Source organism: Lissotriton vulgaris, chromosome 4_1, assembly GCF_964263255.1.
Source record: "Lissotriton vulgaris chromosome 4_1, aLisVul1.2, whole genome shotgun sequence".
Taxonomy (NCBI): domain Eukaryota; kingdom Metazoa; phylum Chordata; class Amphibia; order Caudata; family Salamandridae; genus Lissotriton; species Lissotriton vulgaris.
Window position 1 is genome coordinate 1623367866 of NC_141691.1, and position 24998 is coordinate 1623392863.

At 44.8% G+C, this 24998-nt stretch overlaps 1 protein-coding gene across 4 annotated transcripts in view; it reads left to right on the plus strand.

Annotated features, from left to right (window-relative positions):
• LY96 (lymphocyte antigen 96) overlaps window positions 1–24998 on the plus strand; it is a 636369-nt gene that overhangs the window by 455288 nt on the left and 156083 nt on the right. For 3 of the 4 annotated variants that reach the window (XM_086965896.1, XM_086965895.1, XM_086965894.1), the window contains exon 3: window positions 5286–5414. The exons of the other annotated variant lie outside the window; for it this stretch is intronic. In XM_086965896.1, coding sequence (XP_086822022.1) covers window positions 5286–5414 — 129 coding nt within the window. The remainder of the gene's footprint in view (window positions 1–5285; window positions 5415–24998) is intronic. 4 annotated transcript variants of the gene reach the window in all.

Here is a 24998-nt window from a genome sequence, read left to right on the forward strand (position 1 = left end):
TCCCATGATGCACTGGGCCAGGGACAGACTAATTTGCATGTAGCCAGGTTCTGAGCTGGGATGGTGCAGTGAGCTCAAAAACGGTGATGGATCAAGCCCTGATCTGTTGACTGGGTACGAGTGTTCTGCTTAATTCAGATACTCTGTCCATCACCACCCCCTTTTCTGAATCGTTTTGTCCACCATAAGCGTGAAAGGGTATGCTCAGACATGAGTCCCTTGCTCACTGCACCATCAGGATTCAAGCAAGCCGGGCCGAAGACGGCTGTAATGCCAGAAACCGGTCCCCGGAAGCTTGTTTCCTTTCCAGTAAAAGAATTGGCTTGGTAGTTTGGTCTGCCCTGTTCCCATGATGCACTGGGCCAGGGACAGACTAATTTGCATGTAGCCAGGTTCTGAGCTGGGATGGTGCAGTGAGCTAAAAAACGGTGATGGATCAAGCCCGGATCTGTTGACTGGGTACGAGTGATCTGCTTAATTTAGATACTCTGTCCATCACCACCCCCTTTTCTGAATCGTTTTGTCCACCATAAGCGTGGAAGGGTATGCTCAGACATGAGTTCCTTGCTCACTGCACCATCAGGATTCAAGCAAGTTGGGCCGAAGATGGCTGTAATGCCAGAACCGGGCCCCGGAAGCTTGTTTCCGTTCCAGTAAAAGAATTGGCTTGGTAGTTTGGTCTGCCCTGTTCCCATGATGCACTGGGCCAGGGACAGACTAATTTGCATGTAGCCAGGTTCTGAGCTGGGATGGTGCAGTGAGCTAAAAAACGGTGATGGATCAAGACCTGATCTGTTGACTGGGTATGAGTGTTCTGCTTAATTCAGATACTCTGTCCATCACCACCCCCTTTTCTGAATCGTTTTGTCCACCATAAGCGTGGAAGGGTATGCTCAGACATGAGTCCCTTGCTCACTGCACCATCAGGATTCAAGCAAGCCGGGCCGAAGACGGCTGTAATGCCAGAAACCGGTCCGCGGAAGCTTGTTTCCTTTCCAGTAAAAGAATTGGCTTGGTAGTTTGGTCTGCCCTGTTCCCATGATGCACTAGGCCAGGGACAGACTAATTTGCATGTAACCAGGTTCTGAGCTGGGATGGTGCAGTGAGCTAAAAAACGGTGATGGATCAAGCCCTGATCTGTTGACTGGGTACGAGTGTTCTGCTTAATTCAGATACTCTGTCCATCACCACTCCCTTTTCTGAATCGTTTTGTCCACCATAAGCGTGGAAGGGTATGCTCAGACATGAGTCCCTTGCTCACTGCACCATCAGGATTCAAGCAAGCCGGGCCGAAGACGGCTGTAATGCCAGAAACCGGTCCCCGGAAGCTTGTTTCCTTTCCAGTAAAAGAATTGGCTTGGTAGTTTGGTCTGCCCTGTTCCCATGATGCACTGGGCCAGGGACAGACTAATTTGTATGTAGCCAGGTTCTGAGCTGGGATGGTGCAGTGAGCTAAAAAACGGTGATGGATCAAGCCCTGATCTGTTGACTTGGTACGAGTGTTCTGCTTAATTTAGATACTCTGTCCATCACCACCCCCTTTTCTAAATCGTTTTGTCCACCATAAGCGTGGAAGGGTATGCTCAGACATGAGTCCCTTGCTCACTGCACCATCAGGATTCAAGCAAGCTGGGCCGAAGATGGCTGTAATGCCAGAAACCGGTCCCCAGAAGCTTGTTTCCTTTCCAGTAAAAGAATTGGCTTGGTAGTTTGGTCTGCCCTGTTCCCATGATGCACTGGGCCAGGGACAGACTAATTTGCATGTAGCCAGGTTCTGAGCTGGGATGGTGCAGTGAGCTAAAAAACAGTGATGGATCAATCCCAGATCTGTTGACTGGGTACCAGTGTTCTGCTTAATTCAGATACTCTGTCCATCACCACCCCCTTTTCTGAATCGTTTTGTCCACCATAAGCGTGGAAGGGTATACTCAGACATGAGTCCCTTGCTCACTGCACCATCAGGATTCAAGCAAGCCGGGCCGAAGACGGCTGTAATGCCAGAAACCGGTCCCCGGAAGCTTGTTTCCTTTCCAGTAAAAGAATTGGCTTGGTAGTTTGGTCTGCCCTGTTCCCATGATGCACTGGGCCAGGGACAGACTAATTTGCATGTAGCCAGGTTCTGAGCTGGGATGGTGCAGTGAGCTAAAAAACAGTGATGGATCAAGCCCAGATCTGTTGACTGGGTACCAGTGTTCTGCTTAATTCAGATACTCTGTCCATCACCACCCCCTTTTCTGAATCGTTTTGTCCACCATAAGCGTGGAAGGGTATGCTCAGACATGAGTCCCTTGCTCACTGCACCATCAGGATTCAAGCAAGCCGGGCCGAAGACGGCTGTAATGCCAGAAACCGGTCCCCGGAAGCTTGTTTCCTTTCCAGTAAAAGAATTGGCTTGGTAGTTTGGTCTGCCCTGTTCCCATGATGCACTGGGCCAGGGACAGACTAATTTGCATGTAGCCAGGTTCTGAGCTGGGATGGTGCAGTGAGCTCAAAAACGGTGATGGATCAAGCCCTGATCTGTTGACTGGGTACGAGTGTTCTGCTTAATTCAGATACTCTGTCCATCACCACCCCCTTTTCTGAATCATTTTGTCCACCATAAGCGTGAAAGGGTATGCTCAGACATGAGTCCCTTGCTCACTGCACCATCAGGATTCAAGCAAGCCGGGCCGAAGACGGCTGTAATGCCAGAAACCGGTCCCCGGAAGCTTGTTTCCTTTCCAGTAAAAGAATTGGCTTGGTAGTTTGGTCTGCCCTGTTCCCATGATGCACTGGGCCAGGGACAGACTAATTTGCATGTAGCCAGGTTCTGAGCTGGGATGGTGCAGTGAGCTAAAAAACGGTGATGGATCAAGCCCGGATCTGTTGACTGGGTACGAGTGATCTGCTTAATTTAGATACTCTGTCCATCACCACCCCCTTTTCTGAATCGTTTTGTCCACCATAAGCGTGGAAGGGTATGCTCAGACATAAGTCCCTTGCTCACTGCACCATCAGGATTCAAGCAAGCTGGGCCGAAGATGGCTGTAATGCCAGAAACCGGTCCCCGGAAGCTTGTTTCCGTTCCAGTAAAAGAATTGGCTTGGTAGTTTGGTCTGCCCTGTTCCCATGATGCACTGGGCCAGGGACAGACTAATTTGCATGTAGCCAGGTTCTGAGCTGGGATGGTGCAGTGAGCTAAAAAACGGTGATGGATCAAGACCTGATCTGTTGACTGGGTATGAGTGTTCTGCTTAATTCAGATACTCTGTCCATCACCACCCCCTTTTCTGAATTGTTTTGTCCACCATAAGCGTGGAAGGGTATGCTCAGACATGAGTCCCTTGCTCACTGCACCATCAGGATTCAAGCAAGCCGGGCTGAAGACGGCTGTAATGCCAGAAACCTGTCCGCGGAACCTTGTTTCCTTTCCAGTAAAAGAATTGGCTTGGTAGTTTGGTCTGCCCTGTTCCCATGATGCACTGGGCCAGGGACAGACTAATTTGCATGTAGCCAGGTTCTGCGCTGGGATGGTGCAGTGAGCTAAAAAACGGTGATGGATCAAGCCCTGATCTGTTGACTGGCTACGAGTGTTCTGCTTAATTCAGATACTCTGTCCATCACCACCCCCTTTTCTGAATCGTTTTGTCCACCATAAGCGTGGAAGGGTATGCTCAGACATGAGTCCCTTGCTCACTGCACCATCAGGATTCAAGCAAGCCGGGCCGAAGACGGCTGTAATGCCAGAAACCGGTCCCCGGAAGCTTGTTTCCTTTCCAGTAAAAGAATTGGCTTGGTAGTTTGGTCTGCCCTGTTCCCATGATGCACTGGGTCAGGGACAGACTAATTTGCATGTAGCCAGGTTCTGAGCTGGGATGGTGCAGTGAGCTAAAAAACAGTGATGGATCAAGCCCAGATCTGTTGACTGGGTACCAGTGTCTGCTTAATTCAGATACTCTGTCCATCACCACCCCCTTTTCTGAATCGTTTTGTCCACCATAAGCGTGGAAGGGTATGCTCAGACATGAGTCCCTTGCTCACTGCACCATCAGGATTCAAGCAAGCCGGGCCGAAGACGGCTGTAATGCCAGAAACTGGTCCCCGGAAGCTTGTTTCCTTTCCAGTAAAAGAATTGGCTTGGTAGTTTGGTCTGCCCTGTTCCCATGATGCACTGGGCCAGGGACAGACTAATTTGCATGTAGCCAGGTTCTGAGCTGCGATGGTGCAGTGAGCTAAAAAACGGTGATGGATTACGCCCTGATCTGTTGACTGGGTACGAGTGTTCTGCTTAATTCAGATACTCTGTCCATCACCACCCCCTTTTCTGAATCGTTTTGTCCACCATAAGCATGGAAGGGTATGCTCAGACATGAGTCCCTTGCTCACTGCACCATCAGGATTCAAGCAAGCCGGGCCGAAGACGGCTGTAATGCCAGAAACCGGTCCCCGGAAGCTTGTTTCCTTTCCAGTAAAAGAATTGGCTTGGTAGTTTGGTCTGCCCTGTTCCCATGATGCACTGGACCAGGGACAGACTCATTTGCATGTAGCCAGGTTCTGAGCTGGGATGGTGCAGTGAGCTAAAAAACGGTAATGGATCAAGCCCTGATCTGTTGACTGGCTACCAGTGTTCTGCTTAATTCAGATACTCTGTCCATCACCACCCCCTTTTCTGAATCGTTTTGTCCACCATAAGCGTGGAAGGGTATGCTCAGACATGAGTCCCTTGCTCACTGCACCATCAGGATTCAAGCAAGCCGGGCCGAAGACGGCTGTAATGCCAGAAACCGGTCCCCGGAAGCTTGTTTCCTTTCCAGTAAAATAATTGGCTTGGTAGTTTGGTCTGCCCTGTTCCCATGATGCACTGGGCCAGGGACAGACTAATTTGCATGTAGCCAGGTTCTGACCTGGGATGGCGCAGTGAGCTAAAAAACAGTGATGGATCAAGCCCTGATCTGTTGACTGGGTACGAGTGTTCTGCTTAATTCAGATACTCTGTCCATCACCACCCCCTTTTCTGAAAGAATTAAGAAATGAACATCAAGATGTGAAGTACCTTTGCGAATCAAAATGATAAATTACTTCAGGGGAAGCATTCGTGTGACACCTTGAGATCTTTGTTTGATTCAGTGCTTTATGAGGTTTTACAGGGACAGTTGGCATGGTAGATTTGGTAATACCTTCACATCCATCAAAATGCTCAAGCTGCAGAAATCCTAAGAAAACAAGCATCCTCAACTATCAACAATGTACGCCCCAAGTGTGATTTAAAGTGAGCACACTAAGTAAAATGTTTCTGTTTTGTCTAGGTTTTGATGTAAAAAACTTCTACGTGATCCTGGATATATGGTATGAGAGTATGAAAATAATGGAACGCACATTCGATGTATGCACTGGACATGATGATGAAATTGAATTTTGTGGAAACTTAAAAGGAGGTATGTAACCCGGCTCGATGTTTCCATACCAAAAGAGGGATTTGTGTTGTGCAATAAAGATGGCAAACACAAGGAGATGATGGATGGAGCGCTGAAAGTTTTCAGACCCCCCCAGTCACAGATCTGGGTTGAATCATTTATAGCATACTAGCTTACCCGTCGCGTGTTGCTGCGATCTCAGAAGAAAGGAAATTTAAGGAAACTTGTTATGATAACATTCAATTTACATTGTGTTATTTTTATTAAAACTTATTCATTATATGTTAAATAGTTTATTTTTAATTCAAAATTTAGGTAACATTGATGTTGCATTTCTTACTTTATTTCTTCATTTAAAGTAAACACAAAAATAATTTGCAGTAACATTTAACATGAACATATTTTTACTAACATTAACCAAGTTGAAATAGCTTTTTTTTAAACTTGTTCCTAGATTTTACTACGCGGAGATCTCCACCCCAACTATGGAGTCTCCCTATGGCAAAGTATAGAGAAAAGTAAAAAGGTTTATTCAACTTTGAAAAAGTCTATAAAAATATGTGCTATGAAAAATGTTAATTTCAGTTAATTCTATATATTTTTTTTAAATGTAGAACTTGAACATAAAATGCTAAAGCTCTATTGATAAAATGTTTACTTAACACATTTAATTATTCAAAATAGTTTCAATTCAATCACAATTAGTTCTTTCAAATAAATTAATGGATAATTTCCCACCTACATTTATATGTATCATCAATTGTTAAAAGTGATGTACAGAAATAATTGAAAGTTATTAAAATATATTACAAAACAGTTATTTTCACATCAATATTTAAATCCCCAAACATATTTTATGATTAAAGAAAAAGTATGGACTATTTGTATTTATTTTTTTAACATTAAATTATGTTTATTTATAATGAATGAATTTAATTTAAGTTAACATTATTTCCTATAAGGTTTTATTTGATATCCCTAACTCAATTGGTTTCCATGGAAGGGTGTTGAAGTACCAGTGGCAGGCTATATGTCATACTGGACTTACTCCAGCTCTGAGTACCACCATGTTGGGACCCTCCTTGGCTGTAGTAACTTTATAAGGGCAGTTTGTGAATAGGAATGTGGGTATTCTTAAGGAGGTGGGTAAACGTCCTTCCCTAAACTCCTCCCTGACTATCCTTTAACCTCTCACTCCCCATTCCCCTCTCTATTAGTAAGTATTCTGCATTTTCTGTCCACTCCCCTCTGTTCTTCCCACATTTACTACAAAAATGTATATTTACTTGTGCAGAGCCTTCACACCCTGGGCAATGATCTAAGCACAGAAAAAGATAGGAGAGGTAGAGGCCTAAACCATGCACGTAGGTTTGTGACCTCCATTTTGTAGGACCTTTTTTAGTACTACAAAACATACTAACAAATGGAGTTTGGGAATAGGCCCCGGAGAGTTGAACTTTCACCTCAAATGTGACGATGTCTTTTTGAAGATGAAGATAGAATTGCTCAGAATGAGTTCCCCCTCCTTTGCTGTAATTTCACCTGCACCATCAGCATGGAGAGCCCCACAACTAGACCTATGAGTGAACCTCTACTGTCACCTGCGGCTCGTTCCACGCACTCTCCTGTATTGCAGAAGCATCCTGTGCAGGTAAGAGTGGTGGGGTGGGGGGGGGATTCAACAGGCGACGACGGGGGATATGAATTATTTATTTAAATTTCCCTTGTTGTCGTCTGTCAAATCCGAAGCCACCCTGCCCCACAGCGCCACCGATCTTGCCTGCACGGGCTGCTCCTGCTGTAGTCAACCCCCAGACCGCTTTGACATCATTTGGAACAAATTTGAATTTGTTACTTTGACATCATTTGGAACAAATTTGAATTTGTTATCCATTTTTAGCTAAATCCTTGTTACTTTAAGAATAACTGCCCTGTGTCTGAGTAATCGCAATTAAATATTCATTCACATCCGGCATTCTCACAGCAATGGTGAAAATCAAAATAATGCTTTGAGGATGTTCACTATTTCATTTGGGAGAAATCTGATAAGTTTTCAAAATGAAATTCGACTCCCTTTGCCTTCCTTCCTCTTTTTATGTCCACAATTAGGGCCCGATTACGAGTTTTGGCAGTGTGGCAGCCTGGCCACACCACTGCCACGTTCCCACACTGCCAAACAGGGCTACTGCCTGCCAGATTATAACTGAAATCATGGTCTGGTGGGCAGGTGAAGGGGTGGTCCTGTGGCGGTGCAGTAAAAAGCCTCAGATGTGAAACCATAATGCTGCACTGTCGCAGAACTGCCACAGCGCTTTCCAGCTCAGCACCATGCCATGTTGAAACTGAGGGTGCTTGCAGACAGGGGGCACAACATGTGCCTACCTGCATGCACCAACACACATGGGGCAAGGGGGCCCTGTAGGAACCCTTTGTTTCCTGACCATCAGCAGTTTCATGGAGTAAGAATCTCCACGAGACCACAGACAGTCTTGAAACTCGTAATATGCATAGTGGTGCCGCAGTGGCGCCACCAGGATATTGTGAACCACTGACTGCCGCTTCACCGCCAGGGAACCCGGTTCCCTGGAAGTTGTGGAGGTCAAATGGCAGTCTGACCGCTGGTGCAGAAGTGGCCGGACTCCCACCATGAGTTTGGCGGTTCACGGACCGCCAAACTCAATTCGCTCTGTAGAAAGTGATGTCTGATTCTACCATGTAAGAGGAAGAAGGCGATTTAGAGAGGAATAGCTTAGTACACAAAGGATTGAGGTAGAGAAAGAGGTAAGATAGAAAGACAAGTGTGTTAGTGAGAGGCAGAGGCAGAAAGAGCTAGAAGGAGAGACATGAGGTAGCAAGAGAAGACTAGAAAGAGTTTTGAGGTAGACACCAGGACACAGACAGAAGAAGTAGAAGAATGCCGGTTAGGTGAATAGAGTAGTTAGTCAGTGAGAAAGGTAGTGAGTGTGCGAAATGTAGAAAGATTTATGCGGTTTTGAGAGAAAAGAGGTGAATTAAAGAGACAGTATCAGACAGAGAAAGAAAGGTGATATAGAGGTAGATAGGCAGATGGTTAGGTAGAGGGAGTGCAATAACATAGAGAGTGAGGTATTCCCAGAGGGGAGGTAGAGAGATGCACAAGGAGTGTGAGGGAAAGAGGGACAAGGTAGAGAGGGTAGTTGCAATATAGAAGGAGGTTTAAAGAGAGATGACAATGAAACATATATTGACAGAACAAAAGAGGTAGAAAAAGAGAGGTAGCAAGAAAGGAGTAATATAATGGGAGAGGTGAGGCAGAGATAGGTATGGTGAGTAGAGGAGGTGAAGAGGTTAGACAAATGGTTAGATAAAGTTAGGTAGTTAAAGAGAGGCAAGGTAGAGAAAGTTAATATAGTGAGAGAAATATGAGGTAGGGAAATGAGGTACAGAAAGGTGATGTAGAGAGACAGGTGAGAGGGAGGTAGAGAGAGGTACAATACAGGAAGATGAAGAGAGAAGTGAGACAATAATGAAATAGATGAGTAGAAATACAGCGTGATGAAACAGCAGTGAGGTGCAGAGAGAAAGGTGAGGTAGCAAGAGAGTCGAGCAATAGAAAGGAGTATATAGAAGTAAATATATTGAGACAGGCAGGCACAGAGAGAGGTAGCATGTGGTAGAGAAAGGTGTGAGATGGGAAAGACATAGGTAAGGTCGAAAGTTGAAATAGAGAGTTGTGGTAGGTACATAGTGATCTACAGATAGGTAAGAGAGTAAGTGGTAAAGAGGGATGAGGTGAAGTAAAGCTAAGAGACAAAAAGATAATTGCCATCTACCTGCCTGGGATGTGAATGTTAATTTAGGGCAAGCAGGCTGGGGTCATGCACATGTAGTTTCTCTGAAGTAGTCACATTTGAAAATAATCTGTTTTTATTCACAACGTTCCAAACTTGATCATTATATCGGAACCTCTACATCACTTCACTCTATGCCACTGCACTCTATGCCACTCTACTCTACTCTGCACCACTCCACTCTATGCCACTGCACTCTATGCCGCTGCACTCTAAGCCACTCTACTCTATGCTACACTACTCAACTCTATGGCACTCTACTCTGCACCACTGCACTCTAGGTCACTGCGCTCTACGCCACTTTACTTTCCTTTGCACCACTTCACATAATGCATCTGTAGTCTGTGCCACTGCACTCTACTCTACTCTGCACCACCCCACTCTACTGTACGCCATTCTACACCACCTAACTCTATGCCACTCCCTTCCACCTTACGTAACTCTATACCACGCTGCTCCACACAGTTTCCACTCTATGCGGTACCCCTCTCCACTTCACTCAATGTCACTCTATTCTATACCTCTTCACACTACACCACTTCAAGCCACTCTACTCCCCTCTATGCTACTCTAATCTAAGCCACTCTACTCTACTCTATGCCACTCTACTGCGATCCACTCTACTCCACACCATTCTACGCCATGCCACTCCACTTTACTCTACTCAACTCCATTCTGTAGCACTCCAGTCTACCCATTTTACTCGATGGCACTCTACGCTATGCCACTCCACTTTATGCCCCAGCTTTCTATGGCACTGCACTCTACTCCACTCTATGCCCGTCAACTCTACTGTAAGCCACTCCATTCCATTTTATGCCACTCTACTCTACATCACTTAACTTCACGCCAATTTACTCAATGCCACTTCGCTCTATGCCACTTTACTCTGCACCACTTCACTCTACACCACTCTGAGCTACTCCACTCCATACTACTTTACTCCACTCCACTCCTCTCCATTCTACTGTGCAGTGCAACATAGCTAAAAGACGTTGGCAAAGCCATTAGTTCTTGGATAGGATTAAACTATTGGCTTTGCCATTGCTTATTTATGATATGCCTGTTGGTGAAACACCTTGTAGTGAATCTGATTAGTTCACTATGCATCGCCACTTTTGTTCCAGATCTGGGAAATCCCACACTTGACTTTAGTAGGGCTGTTGCAGGACCTTTCGTACCTCTACTCATCTACCTCATTCCTGTCAAACAGTATTAAACCCGGGAGTGAGACAATGGCCTCTTGTCCCACTCCCATCTTTCAGAGGAAACTGAACTGAATCATAGAGCTTTAGTATGGATCTGTACCACCTACAATTTGCTAACATGTCAACTCTCAGACTCACACATAGCGAAACTCTGCCAATGTACCTAATGCCAGACTGGCAGAACTTCTTTAATTCTGTAACTGTCAGCCACACTGACTGCAGACTATTCTCCATCCTTAATCAACAAAATCCTGTTCTCTCCTACCCCTGGGCTATCTAACATTTCCTGCCACCCTGGCTGCGCTTTACTCCAGCTGAACCAGTCACAGTCAGTGGTATGCACTGATTGTTCTGCATTACCCCCCCCCCCCCTCGCAGCAGCTATCCTTCAACCTAGCCTGGTGTCCTGCACTGACCCGCAGGGCTACCTATTTAGGTATCTTCTTCCCCCGGGAAACTTCACCTTGCACAGGAGTCCTCAATGAGAGCCGACTACCTCCAGACACCAGCTCATTTAGATGAGAGGCAACATATATAGAACAGAACAAAGTGTTAGTCTTCAATGACACAACATAATCAGATGTTTTGATTTTCGTCTTTTATTTTCAGCTATGCAAGGTATGCAGATGACGCAACCAGCCAACGCGTTTCACCCAAACATGGGCTTCTTCAGAGCAAGAAATTTTTGGGGGGTCAAAAGACACTCCGTCTTCCCTTTGAACACCAAGGACTCAGTGGAGGAATTTCAAAATACCATGTCTCACATCCAGAGTTGGATGAGCTGCAATCATTTGAAACTCAACCCAGGCAAGACTGAACTGGTCTTGCCTGGGCAGAGTGTACTAAGTTGGAACCCAAGCTTTTGGCCATCAAGCATGGGGGCTCCTCCCTCCAAGTCATCTTCAGTTAAAAGTTTGGGAGTACTTATCAGTGAGGATCTGTCCCTGAAAAGACAGGTAGGTGCAGTGGTGTCTTCCAGCTTCTTTCAACTGAAGAAAATCAAGAAAATTGCTTGCTTCTTTTCTCCGGCTGCCCTTACCCAGATTGTTATTGCCTTGGTCCTGTCACGACTAGACTTCTCCAACAGCCTTTACCTTGGGCTCCAAATTGGAGAGTTAAAACGCCTTCAGCTGGTTCAAAACCAGGCTGCCAGACTTATTCTGAATCTCTCTAAAAGGCAGTCTGTCAGATCAGGGTTGAAACAGTTACACTGGCTGCCTGTTGAGCAGCGAGTTGCTTTCAAAACGGGGTGCATTTTATTTAAGTCCCTACATGATTCTGGCCCTAAGTTCATCAGAGATCTGTTCATCAGATACGATCCTTCCCGCAATCTCCGGTCCGCTCACAAATCCCTCTTGAATGTCCCCTCTTATAAGAGGAAGCGTCTGGGCGGTTGCTGCTTTGATCACCTTGCAGCCACCTTCTGGAACTCCCTTCCTCTTCAATTGAAACTGAGCGGTAACATTCTGAGTTTTAGACACTCCCTCAAAACCTGGCTATTTTCCCAGGCTTACTGCTGAGTTGCTTCATCTCTGTTTTTAACCGGTGCGCTGTGTTCCTTCCTATAGCGCCATGAAGCCGCAGGGCGTACGAGCGCTTAATAAATTAATATTAACATTAACATTAACATTAGTAGATAAGGGGTTTGCCTTAGAAGAACTTCTTTTAGAAAATGACTTACATGAACCAGAGTTCTGCGACAGAAAGGAACGGGTGCCTACCTATAGTGCTAGGGACAGCAATACAATAATCGATTATATTTTCATCTCACCGGGCATGTTACAAAATGTATTGTTTTATAACGCTGTACAGACGACCTTCAGTGACCACAATCCGGTTATATTAGAAGTAGATAATAATAATTTGTTTTTATTTTCAAAAGGAAACAATATTGATTTGATCACAGTAGGAATTACAGAATTGATTGCTAAGGACCAGGGGAGACGGGTCAAATGGAGCAATATCATCCCTGAGGACTTTCTCTACTCTCTTAACCTTAAGATGGGTAAAGAAATTAATATCTGTATGGACCCTACTAGGTATGAGGGGAATATAGTCCAGTCCTTTGAAAAAATTTGTTGTCAAGTATCGGACGACCTCAAAAGTAACACGAAAAAGAAGGAGAAAAAGGTTATGGGATGGTTCGACAAAGAATGCTCCAAATCCCATAGTGAATTACATAAAGCTCTAAATAAGATACCACGTGATAAGCAGGAAGTGGCCAGCAAAAGGCAAAAGTATAAGGCAAACATCCAAAGAAGGAAAAACGAAATTAAAAAAAGTGCATGGGAAGATCTATATGAAAAAGCCACCCTGAAGGACAGTGCCAAATTTTGGAAAATCGTTAATACCCCCTTATTTAACGGGGTTGAAAATGCACCGTTAGAAGTGAATATTGCGGAACGAGATTGGTTGGAGCATTTCCAAAACATCTATGGTAGTAACATTGCTGTAGACCCCTTAGATCCAAAACTGATTCAAACAGAAGAGGTTTTGGCCAGTTTCACTATTAAAGAGGTGCAGAAGGCAATTGAGGACACGGCAGGAAAGAAGGCCCCTGGCCCAGACAGCGTACCCGCCGATATGTTTAAATCAAATTCGGGCATGTGGGCAGTGGTTCTCACTAATGTCTTCAATGTGATTAGCTTAGAAAGGACAAAAGCGCCAACTACATGGTCGCAGTCTGTTATAATTCCCATTTTTAAGAAGGGTCAAAGGGGAGACCCTAGATGCTATAGACCCATTTCTTTGTTAGATTCTTCTTTTAAAATTTTGGGCAAAGTTATTTTGGAAAGAATCTCAACCTGGGCGACAAATAATGACATTCTGTGTGAAGCCCAGTATGGCTTTCGAGCCGGGAGAGGCACAGAGGATCAGTGCCTTAATTTACTCCTTACCCTGGGTAAATACACTGTAGCGTCAAAGGGTATGATGTATTTGGCTTTTATGGATTTGTCCACAGCCTTTGACCTAGTAAACAGGTCAAAGCTGTGGACAATACTTTTGGAACTGGGGTTAGACCGAGCACTGGTGAATTTCATGGCTCAACTGCATAGTGATCTGAGGGCAACGATACGCATGTCACAAGAGGGAAATTGCACTGCCTTTTTTAAATCAGGAAGGGGGGTGCGCCAAGGGTGCATTTTGGCACCAATGCTCTTCTCACTTTATATTAATTCTTTGGGAAAGACCCTGGAAATGGCCTCCATTGATGTACCACGTATGGGTGACTCTTTAATGCCAGTTTTACTATATGCTGATGATACGGTATTGCTGGCAAGGACCCCTAATGGTTTACAACGCCTTTTAAATTCTTTTGGGGCTTTTATGCAAGGCTTGGATCTAGCAGTTAATATTGAGAAATCCCACGTTATGGCAGTAGGTAGTCGCAAAAATGGTATGAAAACCCTCACCTGTAATGGTTCAGTGTTATCTAAAGTAAAAGTTTTTACCTACCTAGGTGTGGTGTTTGATGAGAATGGGATATGGGCTCCACAAATCAAAAGTAAAGCTGCGGCAGTAAAAAGATCAGCTGCCGCCATTCTAGGCTTTGCTAAAAGGTTGGATGGTAAGCCACCTGAGGCTATATTAGCAATTTATAAAGCTAAAACACTGTCCATCGCGAGGTATGGGGCCATGATATGGGGTTATAAAAATCTGGCCCATATACAAAGAGAAGAAAACTTATTTTTGCGATCCCTACTGGGCCTCCCAAAATCCACCCCAGCCTTTCCCGTACATATGGAACTGGGGATAGGGTACATTGAAGACTCTTTGACTCTGGCCCCATTAGTGTCATGGATTAGGATATGGCTTAATCCATCCTTAATTTTAAACCATATGATTATTAGGGACTGTATGGGGAGGGAAAACGTGGCTAAGATCGGGTGGCTACAATGCATTAAAATTACAGCAGAATATTTAGGCCGTCCGGAGTTATATACATACCCCGAGAGCATTATGAGAGAGGACATTGATTGGGTAAAGAAAAACTTTATTGAGAAAAAGGTTTCAGAGAGAGAGGCTATCGAAATTTTAAAACCAACTGTTAGGGCCCACTATATGACGATTGCTTCGCTATCTATGCAATCCTATTTAACGATAGTAAATAAACCTTTTCATAGGTGGGTCCTCACTAAATTTCGTTTTAATCAAGCACATTTTTTACTAGGTGAATTTGAAAAATGGTGTAAGCCTCACGAAAATGCTCCCTGCAAATGTGACTACTTCTCAGATCAGGATATATTACATTTCTTGTTCTTCTGTCCCTTTTATAAGAATGGGAGGGAAAGATATATTAAACCAATTCTGAGAGGTTTTGTGCAGGTTAAACCAGCCCTATTGTACCTACAACTCATGGAAACTTCAGTAGTAATGTACGGGGTAGCCAATTTTCTGACTATGTCAATCCGGTCAAAGCAAGCAAGATCAAAATCAAATAATTAACGTAACCTAACTGCTTGTATTGAATAACTGGCCATTGTTTATGTAACCATGATTTGTACCAAATATGAATTCATGAACGGCACGTTTTGCACTTTACCCCCAGGCGGCTAGCATTTTTTGTACTTAAAATCGTAAAGACATCCTAGTTTTGTACTGTATTTATAATCTGAATACCGTTAAGGGATCATAAGATTGTGATCACTGTAAATATGTTTGTAAAGATGATTTTTATATGAATTTTTCATGTGTATAGCAACTTTTTAACTTTTTAACTTGTTTTAAAAACTTGTCTGTATGATTGAAAATGGTTCTGTAGCATACTTTTATGATTTTAAAACAATCGAATAAAGTGTTTCTGACTTGACTTGACTAGTGAAGGCGGCAGTGAGAACTTGTTATTTTCTGAATGGAGAAAAGCTGTAATCTCGAGTAAGAGAGAGGGATTCTCACTGGGTCTCCCCGAGTCCCATAGCAGCTGCAGCATGTACTTGGAGCTGTGTCCGGAAGCCGTCTTTCAGGCAGTAGGTTGGCAGTGCAGTCGTCTAGGACCCTGCTGCTTGGTGCGATTACAAATTACCTCCAGACACCCAAGCCCCATTAGATAGCCAAGTTCTTATTACTCATAAACCTTTCCCTGTGCACAGATCTAGAGTGCAGCAGAGAGCTACACACGGACGACAGGACGCCAGAACGCCATCTCACTACAGCACGGCACGGCAGCAGTCGAGTTAGCCGAGCCGAGCCGTTGGGACAGCGAGCCGGGGGGTTGATTGCGGCAGTCTTCCTTCTCTCCTCACCTGAGCTCAAGATAGCGGGCCAAGGCTTCCGGCTCCCGGCGGCCCCCAACATCTGCACTGAGGAAGCGAGTGCATTTGAGACAACGAGGAGAAGGGGAAAGGGGGTCCCTGTGTCGCCCTTTGTCACGGCGGAATCCGGCAAAAAAGAACCACAGAGGATTAATGTGCCCACCCCCCCCTGGGTCTCGAACGCGGGTCAGAGAATCGAGTGCTGAGAGAGAGCTGCACAGCATGGTGCGCGCAGCACGGAGAGAGCTGCGAGCCGCGAGTGTCCTGCACCCATACCTGCACCTGCACCGGACGGGACTCAGGCTTGCACGGGGCTTTGCGTGGAGAGCCCCTGGTCCCCGGTCACTGGATATTTTACAGCCTCAGGGGTAGTGGCAAGCCCCCGGCAAGAAGCAGTGCGGTGGGAAAGCTGACCGCCGCCGGCTATCGCAGGATGGAAAGCAGCAGGTGGAGACCGGAGCTGCGAGGGTTCTCTCGACGGGTGAGTCGGCTGGGAGTCGGTAGTGAGAGGGTGGTAGTTAGGCGACTACATCAGCGACTACACTAACCTCTCCTGCCTATCCCATGCACGCACAGCACTGCACCTGAACACTCGCCCCATACAACAGCTCTCACCTGCTTCTCACCAGCTTCAGAGCAAGTTGGAGAAAATTAGAAAAACCTGAAACTAGGGGGGTGCAAGAAGGGCTGCGAGTAGCGAGCAGCGGTGCATGTTACAAGCTCGTTAAGGCACTAGAGGGTAATTGGGAAACTGGGAAACTGGGCTCCACTGGCTATTCACTGCATTCGTCTTTGAGACCGGAAGGGAAAAACAAAGCACCAGCTCCTTCTGCGGAGGCCCTATTTCCCCATTGCTGTGACATCGGAGTCAGTTACAAGGGGCTCTTAACTGTTTTACCCCAGCCACAGATTTACTACTTGGGAGCTTTTGAGGGGGTTGCCCGCACTGTCAGTCATATAGCTACACAGGGTTTAAAGCTGGAAACCTGCGACAATATTACCAAAAGGTTATATTAAGACTGACTTGCCACCTGGCTCCACTTGACACCAGTCAAACCATCCCCTAACTTGCAACCTAGGGTCAAAGGGTCCAAAATGAGATCAGGAAGGGTCAGAGGAGGCCCAACGAGCAAAGGAGGGCCAAGAAAAGCGCAAACAAACAGCCAAGACTCCTGAGGAAAACAAAGAGACTCTGTCTGCCAAATCTAACCTCACGACACAGAGCTCGTTAATTGACATACTTGATACAACACTGGATAAACCCGTTCCAAACAATTGTAAAAGCAACCACATGGCAAAAACAGAAAGGAGTAAAAAAATGAAGTAAACCTTGTTTCAACCCAAGATTTATTCAACATTTTGTTTCCTAAAAAATGCAGGGGACATCTTATTTGCAAAGATCAACGAAGTATCAGGCTTACAAACGACCCTTGAACCATCTCAACTCCCCCCGCCTTACCAGTTCAGTGGCACGCAGCCCCCACAGGATAGGGACAACAGTAAAGGAAAGAAGGGCATAACTTCACCCCGAACAACATCAACACCCCAGCATAAAAACTGCCAAGTAGGGCAAAAGACTGAACCCGCTGGCACTAGAGCAGGATGGAAAATGGTCATAGACACCAACTTAATTCAAGTACACTGGCCAAATGATGCAAAGGTCGTATCACCAGAAATACCAGAAACACCAGATGATAACAAATCTAACATCAGCAATAACGCCGAAAGTAACAGCATTAGCGATGAAAAAAGCCCTGAGGCCTCAAGCGTCATTGGAGAACCCATAGAGAAAAAGGAAAACATTGGAAATGGCAGGGAGTAAGAGATGGACCTTTCCTTGGTAGTCCTGGATTCCTCCTACAAAGAACAAGTGTTAGGAGACAAAAAGATGGAATGGACTCAAAACAAAGCAGAAAGGCAAGTGAGCTCAACCTTGGAGGTGATTGAAATATCCTCTTACTTGGGGAAGGAGGAATGGGGAGAACTCATCGCTGCATACCCTCAAGAGCTGACCAGAAGTAGGGCGGCCTCGGACATACGGCCCAGGAGAACTGTAGGCATGCCGGAAAATCAAGCAGAAACGGGCACGTTAGAAGGGGCACAAAGCAGCAAGCGGCTACCTGAAAGCCAAGAAAAAAGACAAGAAAGCCAAGAAAAAATTCTACAACAGCCCAGGCAAGAAAGCGCCTGGCCTAGCCTCTTAAACACAGTGCAACTCCTGGTGGAAGCCCTACAGTACCAATCGGAGAAAATGGACACCCAATTAACGTTATTAGACACGTTAGCTGTGTTTGTGGTTGCAATAGATGGGAAGCTGGGTACGCTTAACATGCTTCTCCAGAGCAAATTTACCCATCTTCAAGACACAAATAGGACCAGCAGCAGTGGATGCGGATGCGGCCCAATTATTGACAAGCTAGCTACCCTTCCAACACTAACGACAGACCTGTGCACACAGCTTAAAAGATCTTCTCAACCTAATTGCAAACCGGATGTTGATACACAGGGGCAGCTAAAAACAAAAGACACCAAAATTGCTGTTTCCACACAAATAGTGGTCGCTGAAAAAGGATCAACAATTGGTGAAGATCCGGAAGCTGCGAAAAAGACAGAACTGCCGGGATCAGGTGCACAAGCTCAACCTAAAATGAACGATCACACCAAAAGCGCAGGGGTGAACGTAATGGGATCGACGAGCCCTTCATCAATAGGCGTCATAGACGATGATAATACCGATCCAAAACTGAACGCCAAACAGAGGCGAGCTAAAAAACGCAAAGGCAGGAAATACAAACTCTGCTCAAAACGCGAAGGATTCAGGCAACTTTTTGGGCGATCGATCATCACAGAGCAAAGCATGACACAACCAGGGGAAGAAACAACTCCAAATCAAACTTCCAATGAAAGGAGACACACAACAGAGCATACCGAAAAACCAGCAAACATCAGATCAGATGAACAAGTAGACCACTCTCAACAGGGCCAACTAGCATCCGCCCAAATTTCTGGAAACAGCGGAACACCTACTAATTCTGGTTTACTAAATGCGTCAAAAAACAACACAAAGCTAAGCTCAAATTCCATGCAAAACATAAAACAAGGATTCACTCCGGGCACAATGGGCAAAAGAACGGGAAGCCAAGGTACAGACCTGACTGAAAGTCAACTATTCGCCATTACGGAAGCAACTGTGCCAACGCGCATACGGGCAGACCGCATATTAACAGAACTGGCACCCGTAATTCTGACAGGCAACAAGTATCGCCCGAGCGGTGGGGCAATACATAAAGAACCTGAAACTTTGGCATCCTTTGAATGCATCAACGACAAAGGCCCAGGAGGGGCAACCAATATTTACATGTATCTGGTAAAAGCAAGAGCAACAGAACGTGTGGACTTAAAATCGTCAATCAACATCAACAATAGAGGTCGGGGTACACACGACTGAGGAAAAACCCCAGACGCCATATGGTTCAATCCAGATTACATCTCCAAAGGAAGACACGATACCCTTAATAGAAGCAACATTCTACAGCTATTATCTCACATCCCCTCACTGGAAAATGTGGCAAGCTCAGATTTGGTGTCGATCTAATTCATAGACGTAGAAGGTATAGGAAGGGAAGCGACGAAGGCGACTTGGGCCTCGGGAGCAATATCGCAGAAAATTCTTTCAGAAGCTGAGGCATTCAAAAACTGGGGCATCACGTTAAAACCACACATAAAACCAGGATACCCGGACATTTTATATCCGGGTGGAAAGCTGGAGTCCAGGGAAAACGCAGGCAGCTGTAGAACCTCGGTTCTCAGAGGTGCGGCAGGGCCATGTGGAACAGGCAGCAACGAGCAGATTGAAATTACTTGCGTGGAAGGAGCCGTCAGGGGAGCCCCAACCGAGCCGCAAGATCAAAGATGGATCGTGAGAACCATAAAAAACATCAATTGACACACCGGCCAGAATTCAGGGGTGCACACGCAAAACCAACTGCGCATATGCTCCTGGAACATAAATGGCCTAGCCACCAAAATGCCAGATCCAGAATTCATAGACTACATAAGATCATTTGACATAGTGGCATTACAGGAAACGTGGCTTGCTGAACCTCCGCATTTCCAGGGGGACCTACGCTTCTTCACAGATGCCAAGAGGACAGCGAAGTACGGGCACTTAAAAGGGGGCCTAGCAATATATGTAGCAACCACAAGCTTTGTCAAGGTAGAAGAAATCGGGCCCTCAACGGTAGCTGCACTCGCAGTTAAGCTGACCCTGACACCACCAGGCCCAGGCAAAGCTAATACCGACTGCATCCTGATCATTACTTACCTTCATCCCAAAGAAAAAAAAAGCAGCAAAGGAATTAAATATCTTCTTGAAGGAGTGTATCACAGGAAGATCTGCAACCAACCTTGTACTCACAGGGGACTTCAACCGCAACCTTATGGGCACACCGCAAGAAGAGGGAATTATAGCCCAAAATACATCTTGGGACCTACCACCACAAGGAAAGTTACAAACAACTAAAAAACAAAACTGGGTACACAGATACTTGAAGAATTAGAACACTTCAACATCAGAGCCCTAAACGGTAGGTTTGCGGAAGACACCCCACCAGCTCCAACATACCATTCAACAAGAAAATATAGCATATTGGATTATACCTTTACTTCATTGCCTTTCTTTCATTATACAACCTCATTCCGGATAGGGAAAAAGCCAGACAGTGACCATCGCCCTCAGGAAATAGCTGTGGACATTGCGAGATCCACATTCGAGCAAACAAATGCCCCAAAAGAGTCTATCCACACAGTTAACTTAAAAAAACATTAAGTACTCGGCAGCAATGGGCGAAACTCTGATAGAAAGGGCAAAACATCACTTCACGGAGCGCACTGGCCCTAACGAAATCACAAAATGGGAACAATTTACAACTTCACTGTCGGATTACGCAACAAGGCCCAAGGCATCGGCAAAGCATAGCAAATTGGAGAACCTCTCTCGAGAACATAGAGAAAGAATTAAGGAAACAAAAACATTGATTTCCCGTCTAATGAGAGAAATAAAGCTGGACCCTAATGAAAAAGCAAATCATAACCATCTTCAGATATTGAAATCTTCACTAAAAAAACTGAAATGGGAAGCAAATAAAACAATGGAGGAGAACGTGTGGGCTAGACTTCACGCAGACATCAAACAGAACAATGGGGCAAGGTTCTGGAAAACCGTTATCTCCGTAACGCATCCAGCAAACTTGGGGGTCTCATCCAACATCACAGAAGAAACATGGGCACTCTATCTCTGTAAGCATTTAAATCAAGACTTACCCAATAATCGGGTCTTATCCAACCCTAAGATCAGAATAGATTATAAAGTTGATAATGCGCAACAAATACAATTGTGCTCATACAACAAAGACAGTTATGAAACAACTGACTGCCCATTACTGCAACACAACATCAAATGCAAAATCAATAAAGGCAGAAGGGAAGGAGATCCGAGACCAAACGGGATACCACCAATACTCTTCAAACAAGACGAGGGCTACTGGGCAGCAGCTCTCGAACCCCTCTTCTTGGAAATCAGGAACTCGAACATCTTGCCTGGCTCTTGGAAGGGCTCTATTATCACACCAATATACAAGGCAGGGGATAGGGCCCTCCCTCAAAACTACCGGCTAGTGGCCCTAATAGACAATGAGGCAAAGTATTTTGCAGGCCTTCTATTGGAAGAACTACAGGCATGGGCCAAAACGAATTCTCTGATACCGGTCAATCAAACAGGTTTTGTCAAATCTGTGGGCACAATGACTAACATACTAACTATGGGCCTGTTAATCGACAAGGCAGAGTCCAAAAAACTGCCCCTACACCTCTGCTACATAGATTATAAGGCGGCCTTCGATTACATCAACCGTAACATGCTATGGTCAAAACTAAATGGCTGGGGGATCGCAAAACCACTGTTGGACTTGCTAATAAACTTACACACTGAAACTTGGATACAGACAAAGGTGGGGGATGGCTCATTGTTGTCAAGGCGCATAAGGACCAACAATGGCCTCAAGCAGGGCTGCGTCTAGGCACCCACACTGTTTAACATGTATTTGGGCGATCTGGCTCCAATTTTGAACAGCTGTAATTCACATTCTCCCAAACTAGGAGGGCTTAACCTACCGTGCCTCTTATATGCGGACGATATAGTCCTAATAAGCCACACCAAAGTAGGGCTACAAAATCTCTTGAACATACAGAATATACTCCAGCGTCTAGAAAATAAGAGAACTAAAGGAGGAAGTTCCTACCAAGAATCAAATTTGTGAAATGGCAATAGACATAAAAGTTTATGTGTATGGATTCCCATCATTCACCAAACCTGGTGATTAGCTTAATCATTTGGGTATCCCTTGATGTGCAAAATGACAGACTGGCTCTATGAACATCAGAGCTTGCGAATGTCAAGAGGCGTATTTACCAAGATGAGCAAGATAGAGTATGTGGGACCCAAACATTTTTTTTGTAAATATTTTTAAATGCAGTGAAAAATGTGGGGTGCGAAGATATAAAATGTGTGCGTGAACAGACTGACTATTCTTATTCGTGTCAGTCACGATCAAGGATTAAAAACGTGAACGCCAGGACTAGTTTTGACAAATAGCTGTCCTAAGCAGTGGTGGTCAACATGTTTTACCACTTGAAGGCGAAAGATTGAGCCATGTGCTTTCGTCAGGACCTCAACAAAACAAAACTACAATACCTGCTATTTGCAATACATCTAAAAAGGATATGGTGCGAGTACAACATCTCACAATCCCGATTCCCTCTTGATATCTTCAATTTTCTGAAAAATAATAATAAGTGAAGTAAAAGCACAGAACACATGTGATTCTTGGAAAAAAACGACCAAAAAGTTCTCTCTTAATATGTGGCCACAAGACATTATGCCTACATATATGCCCATGAATGGTACATAGCTCCATCTTACCTTTGTAATATGGAAGATAAAGCCTCACCCCACCTGGCAACGGCTCAGGATATAGGAGGCACCGCTCTAAAAAGAAGAATACACCAAACTAAAATTCTTGTGGTGTATCAGACTTTTACATTAAAAACAATAACATCTATCCACAGCACACAAACACAAAACAGTTTGGCATTAGATACACTCTCATAATGTTTGTAGTTTGACACCTGATGATGGTGATTAAAGGTAGACCCTAAAGATGTCTAAATACAAAATGCTCAAGAATACACTGCAAATATATGCAGAAGATTCAGCTGTTATAATACATCTTGGGAGAAAGGTTACTGCTTCTTTCTAAATGGGCAATGGTTTTCCTCCATGTACATAGACCCATATGATCATATACTGCCAGTGTTTTTTAAAAGCCAACTACTAAGGTGATTTCCGAAGTCCAGTCCTAGTTCTTTGTATTGAAGGAGTAACTATATATGCCCCTTATATGTGAGCAATACGTATGAATCTGGTATAACTGTCTCAAGAGGTGCTATGTCAAAATCTTAAACAGCCTGGCATTAGCAAAACAGCCCCCCAGTTACCGCATGCGCCGCGTACTGCCAAGAGATTCTCCAACGTGTGGAACAATCGAGCCATCGCCTACCTTTCCGTCGGTACCTCGGACGGTCAGCAGAGCCGTCGGGGAGGTACCGAACGGGTGGGCGATCAGGATTAAATGTCCTGTACGGCTACGGTAGTCTTCCGCGTCCCGCTCCGTAATCCCGCGATCCAGGAAGTCCCGCAAGACTACGATAGGAACTACAGAAGCGATGGAAGTTGTAGTTCCATTGCGGCCCGTGAGAGTAGAAACTGGTTGTCAGAGTGTGTATATACACCCTGTACGCAATAGAAGAAGCATTAATTTCTCATTAAGCCACCAATCAGATGAATGTCTCCAGCTCGCTCGAGTGTTCAAGGGCATATCACATGGTTGTCAAGAGCAGATATGCCAAAAACAAGACATTGCTGATTAAGCATTTTACATAGAAAGGTTTTAGCAATTCCTGATTTAGCATTTTAAACAGAAAAGTTTTAAGCGCTAGTGCCAGGGAATATTTAAATCACAGAGAATGATGAAAAAATTAAGAGAAAATTATAAGACATTAACCCTAGCTATTCATTCTTTCTTGGCACTTCATTCTTTTTTGTGATAATAATGTAATCAGTATTTAAGAATACCCACATATATCATCGACATTGCTGATTAAGCATTGCACCTACATTTCTTAAAAAACTGGAAAGTCTTTATAGTGATGACCAAGGGATACAGTCGTTTAATCCCTTTGTGTCACTTTTGAGCCTAAAGACCCAGCGCTGTTCTCTGTGGAACAGGAATTTAACAATGTCAGTGACATGCTGAGGAATGTACGGTCGTTCCAAAATGGTCCATGCCATATCCTCAGGTTTATGATTCTTTTCTAAAAAATGAGCAGTTAATCTTGTGGCTTGTTTTTTGCACCTTATTGTGCTCATGTGTTCCATAATGCGCAGTTTAACCTTGCGTGCAGTCATGCCCACATAGTGAACTCTGCAGGGGCAAGAAATCAGATAAATCACTCTCTCGCTATTACAGTTGGTCATCTTCTTCTGTACCCAGGGGCGTTCTGTGCCTATATCGACTGTCTTGGAATTTTTTGTCATAGGGCACACCTTACAAGAGCCACAGGGGAAATGACCCTGTAGGTTCGGAGTACCCCAGATGGTATCTTGTGCAGCTGCTTTGATGGCGAGGGGCCTCGTGTGTACCAGCTTATCTCGTAAATTGCTGTTTCTTTTAAAGGCAAAGAGAGGGCGGGGCAGGTTATCACCTTCAACATTGAGAATTTTCCAATTCTTCAGAATAGATTTTTTTACCTCGTTGGACACCGTTGAAAATCTGTTAACACATGTCAACCTCTGAGACAAGGTCTGTTTGGTATTGACCTCGAGTAGACTTTCTCGATTGTTATTACTGGCCCGTTTGGCCGCTTGCCTGACAACTTTCTTTGGATAGTTTCTCTCTATTAAATTAGATGTCAGAGTTTTTGCATGTTTGAAAAAGCTTTCTTTGGTAGAGCAGTTTCTCAGAATACGGAGAAACTGCCCATAAGGCAAGTTATCCCTGAGGGCTACCGGATGGTGACTATTGTAGCTCAACAGGGAGTTCCTTGCCATGGGTTTGGTGTACAATTCAGTCTCAAGGCCATCTGGCGAGGCCGTGATCAGAAGGTCCAGAAAGGAAAGTGTGTGTTTATCCATTTCTACTGTGAACCTCAAAAAGTTATTCCTGCCATTTAACCACATAAGGAACTTGTTCACACTTG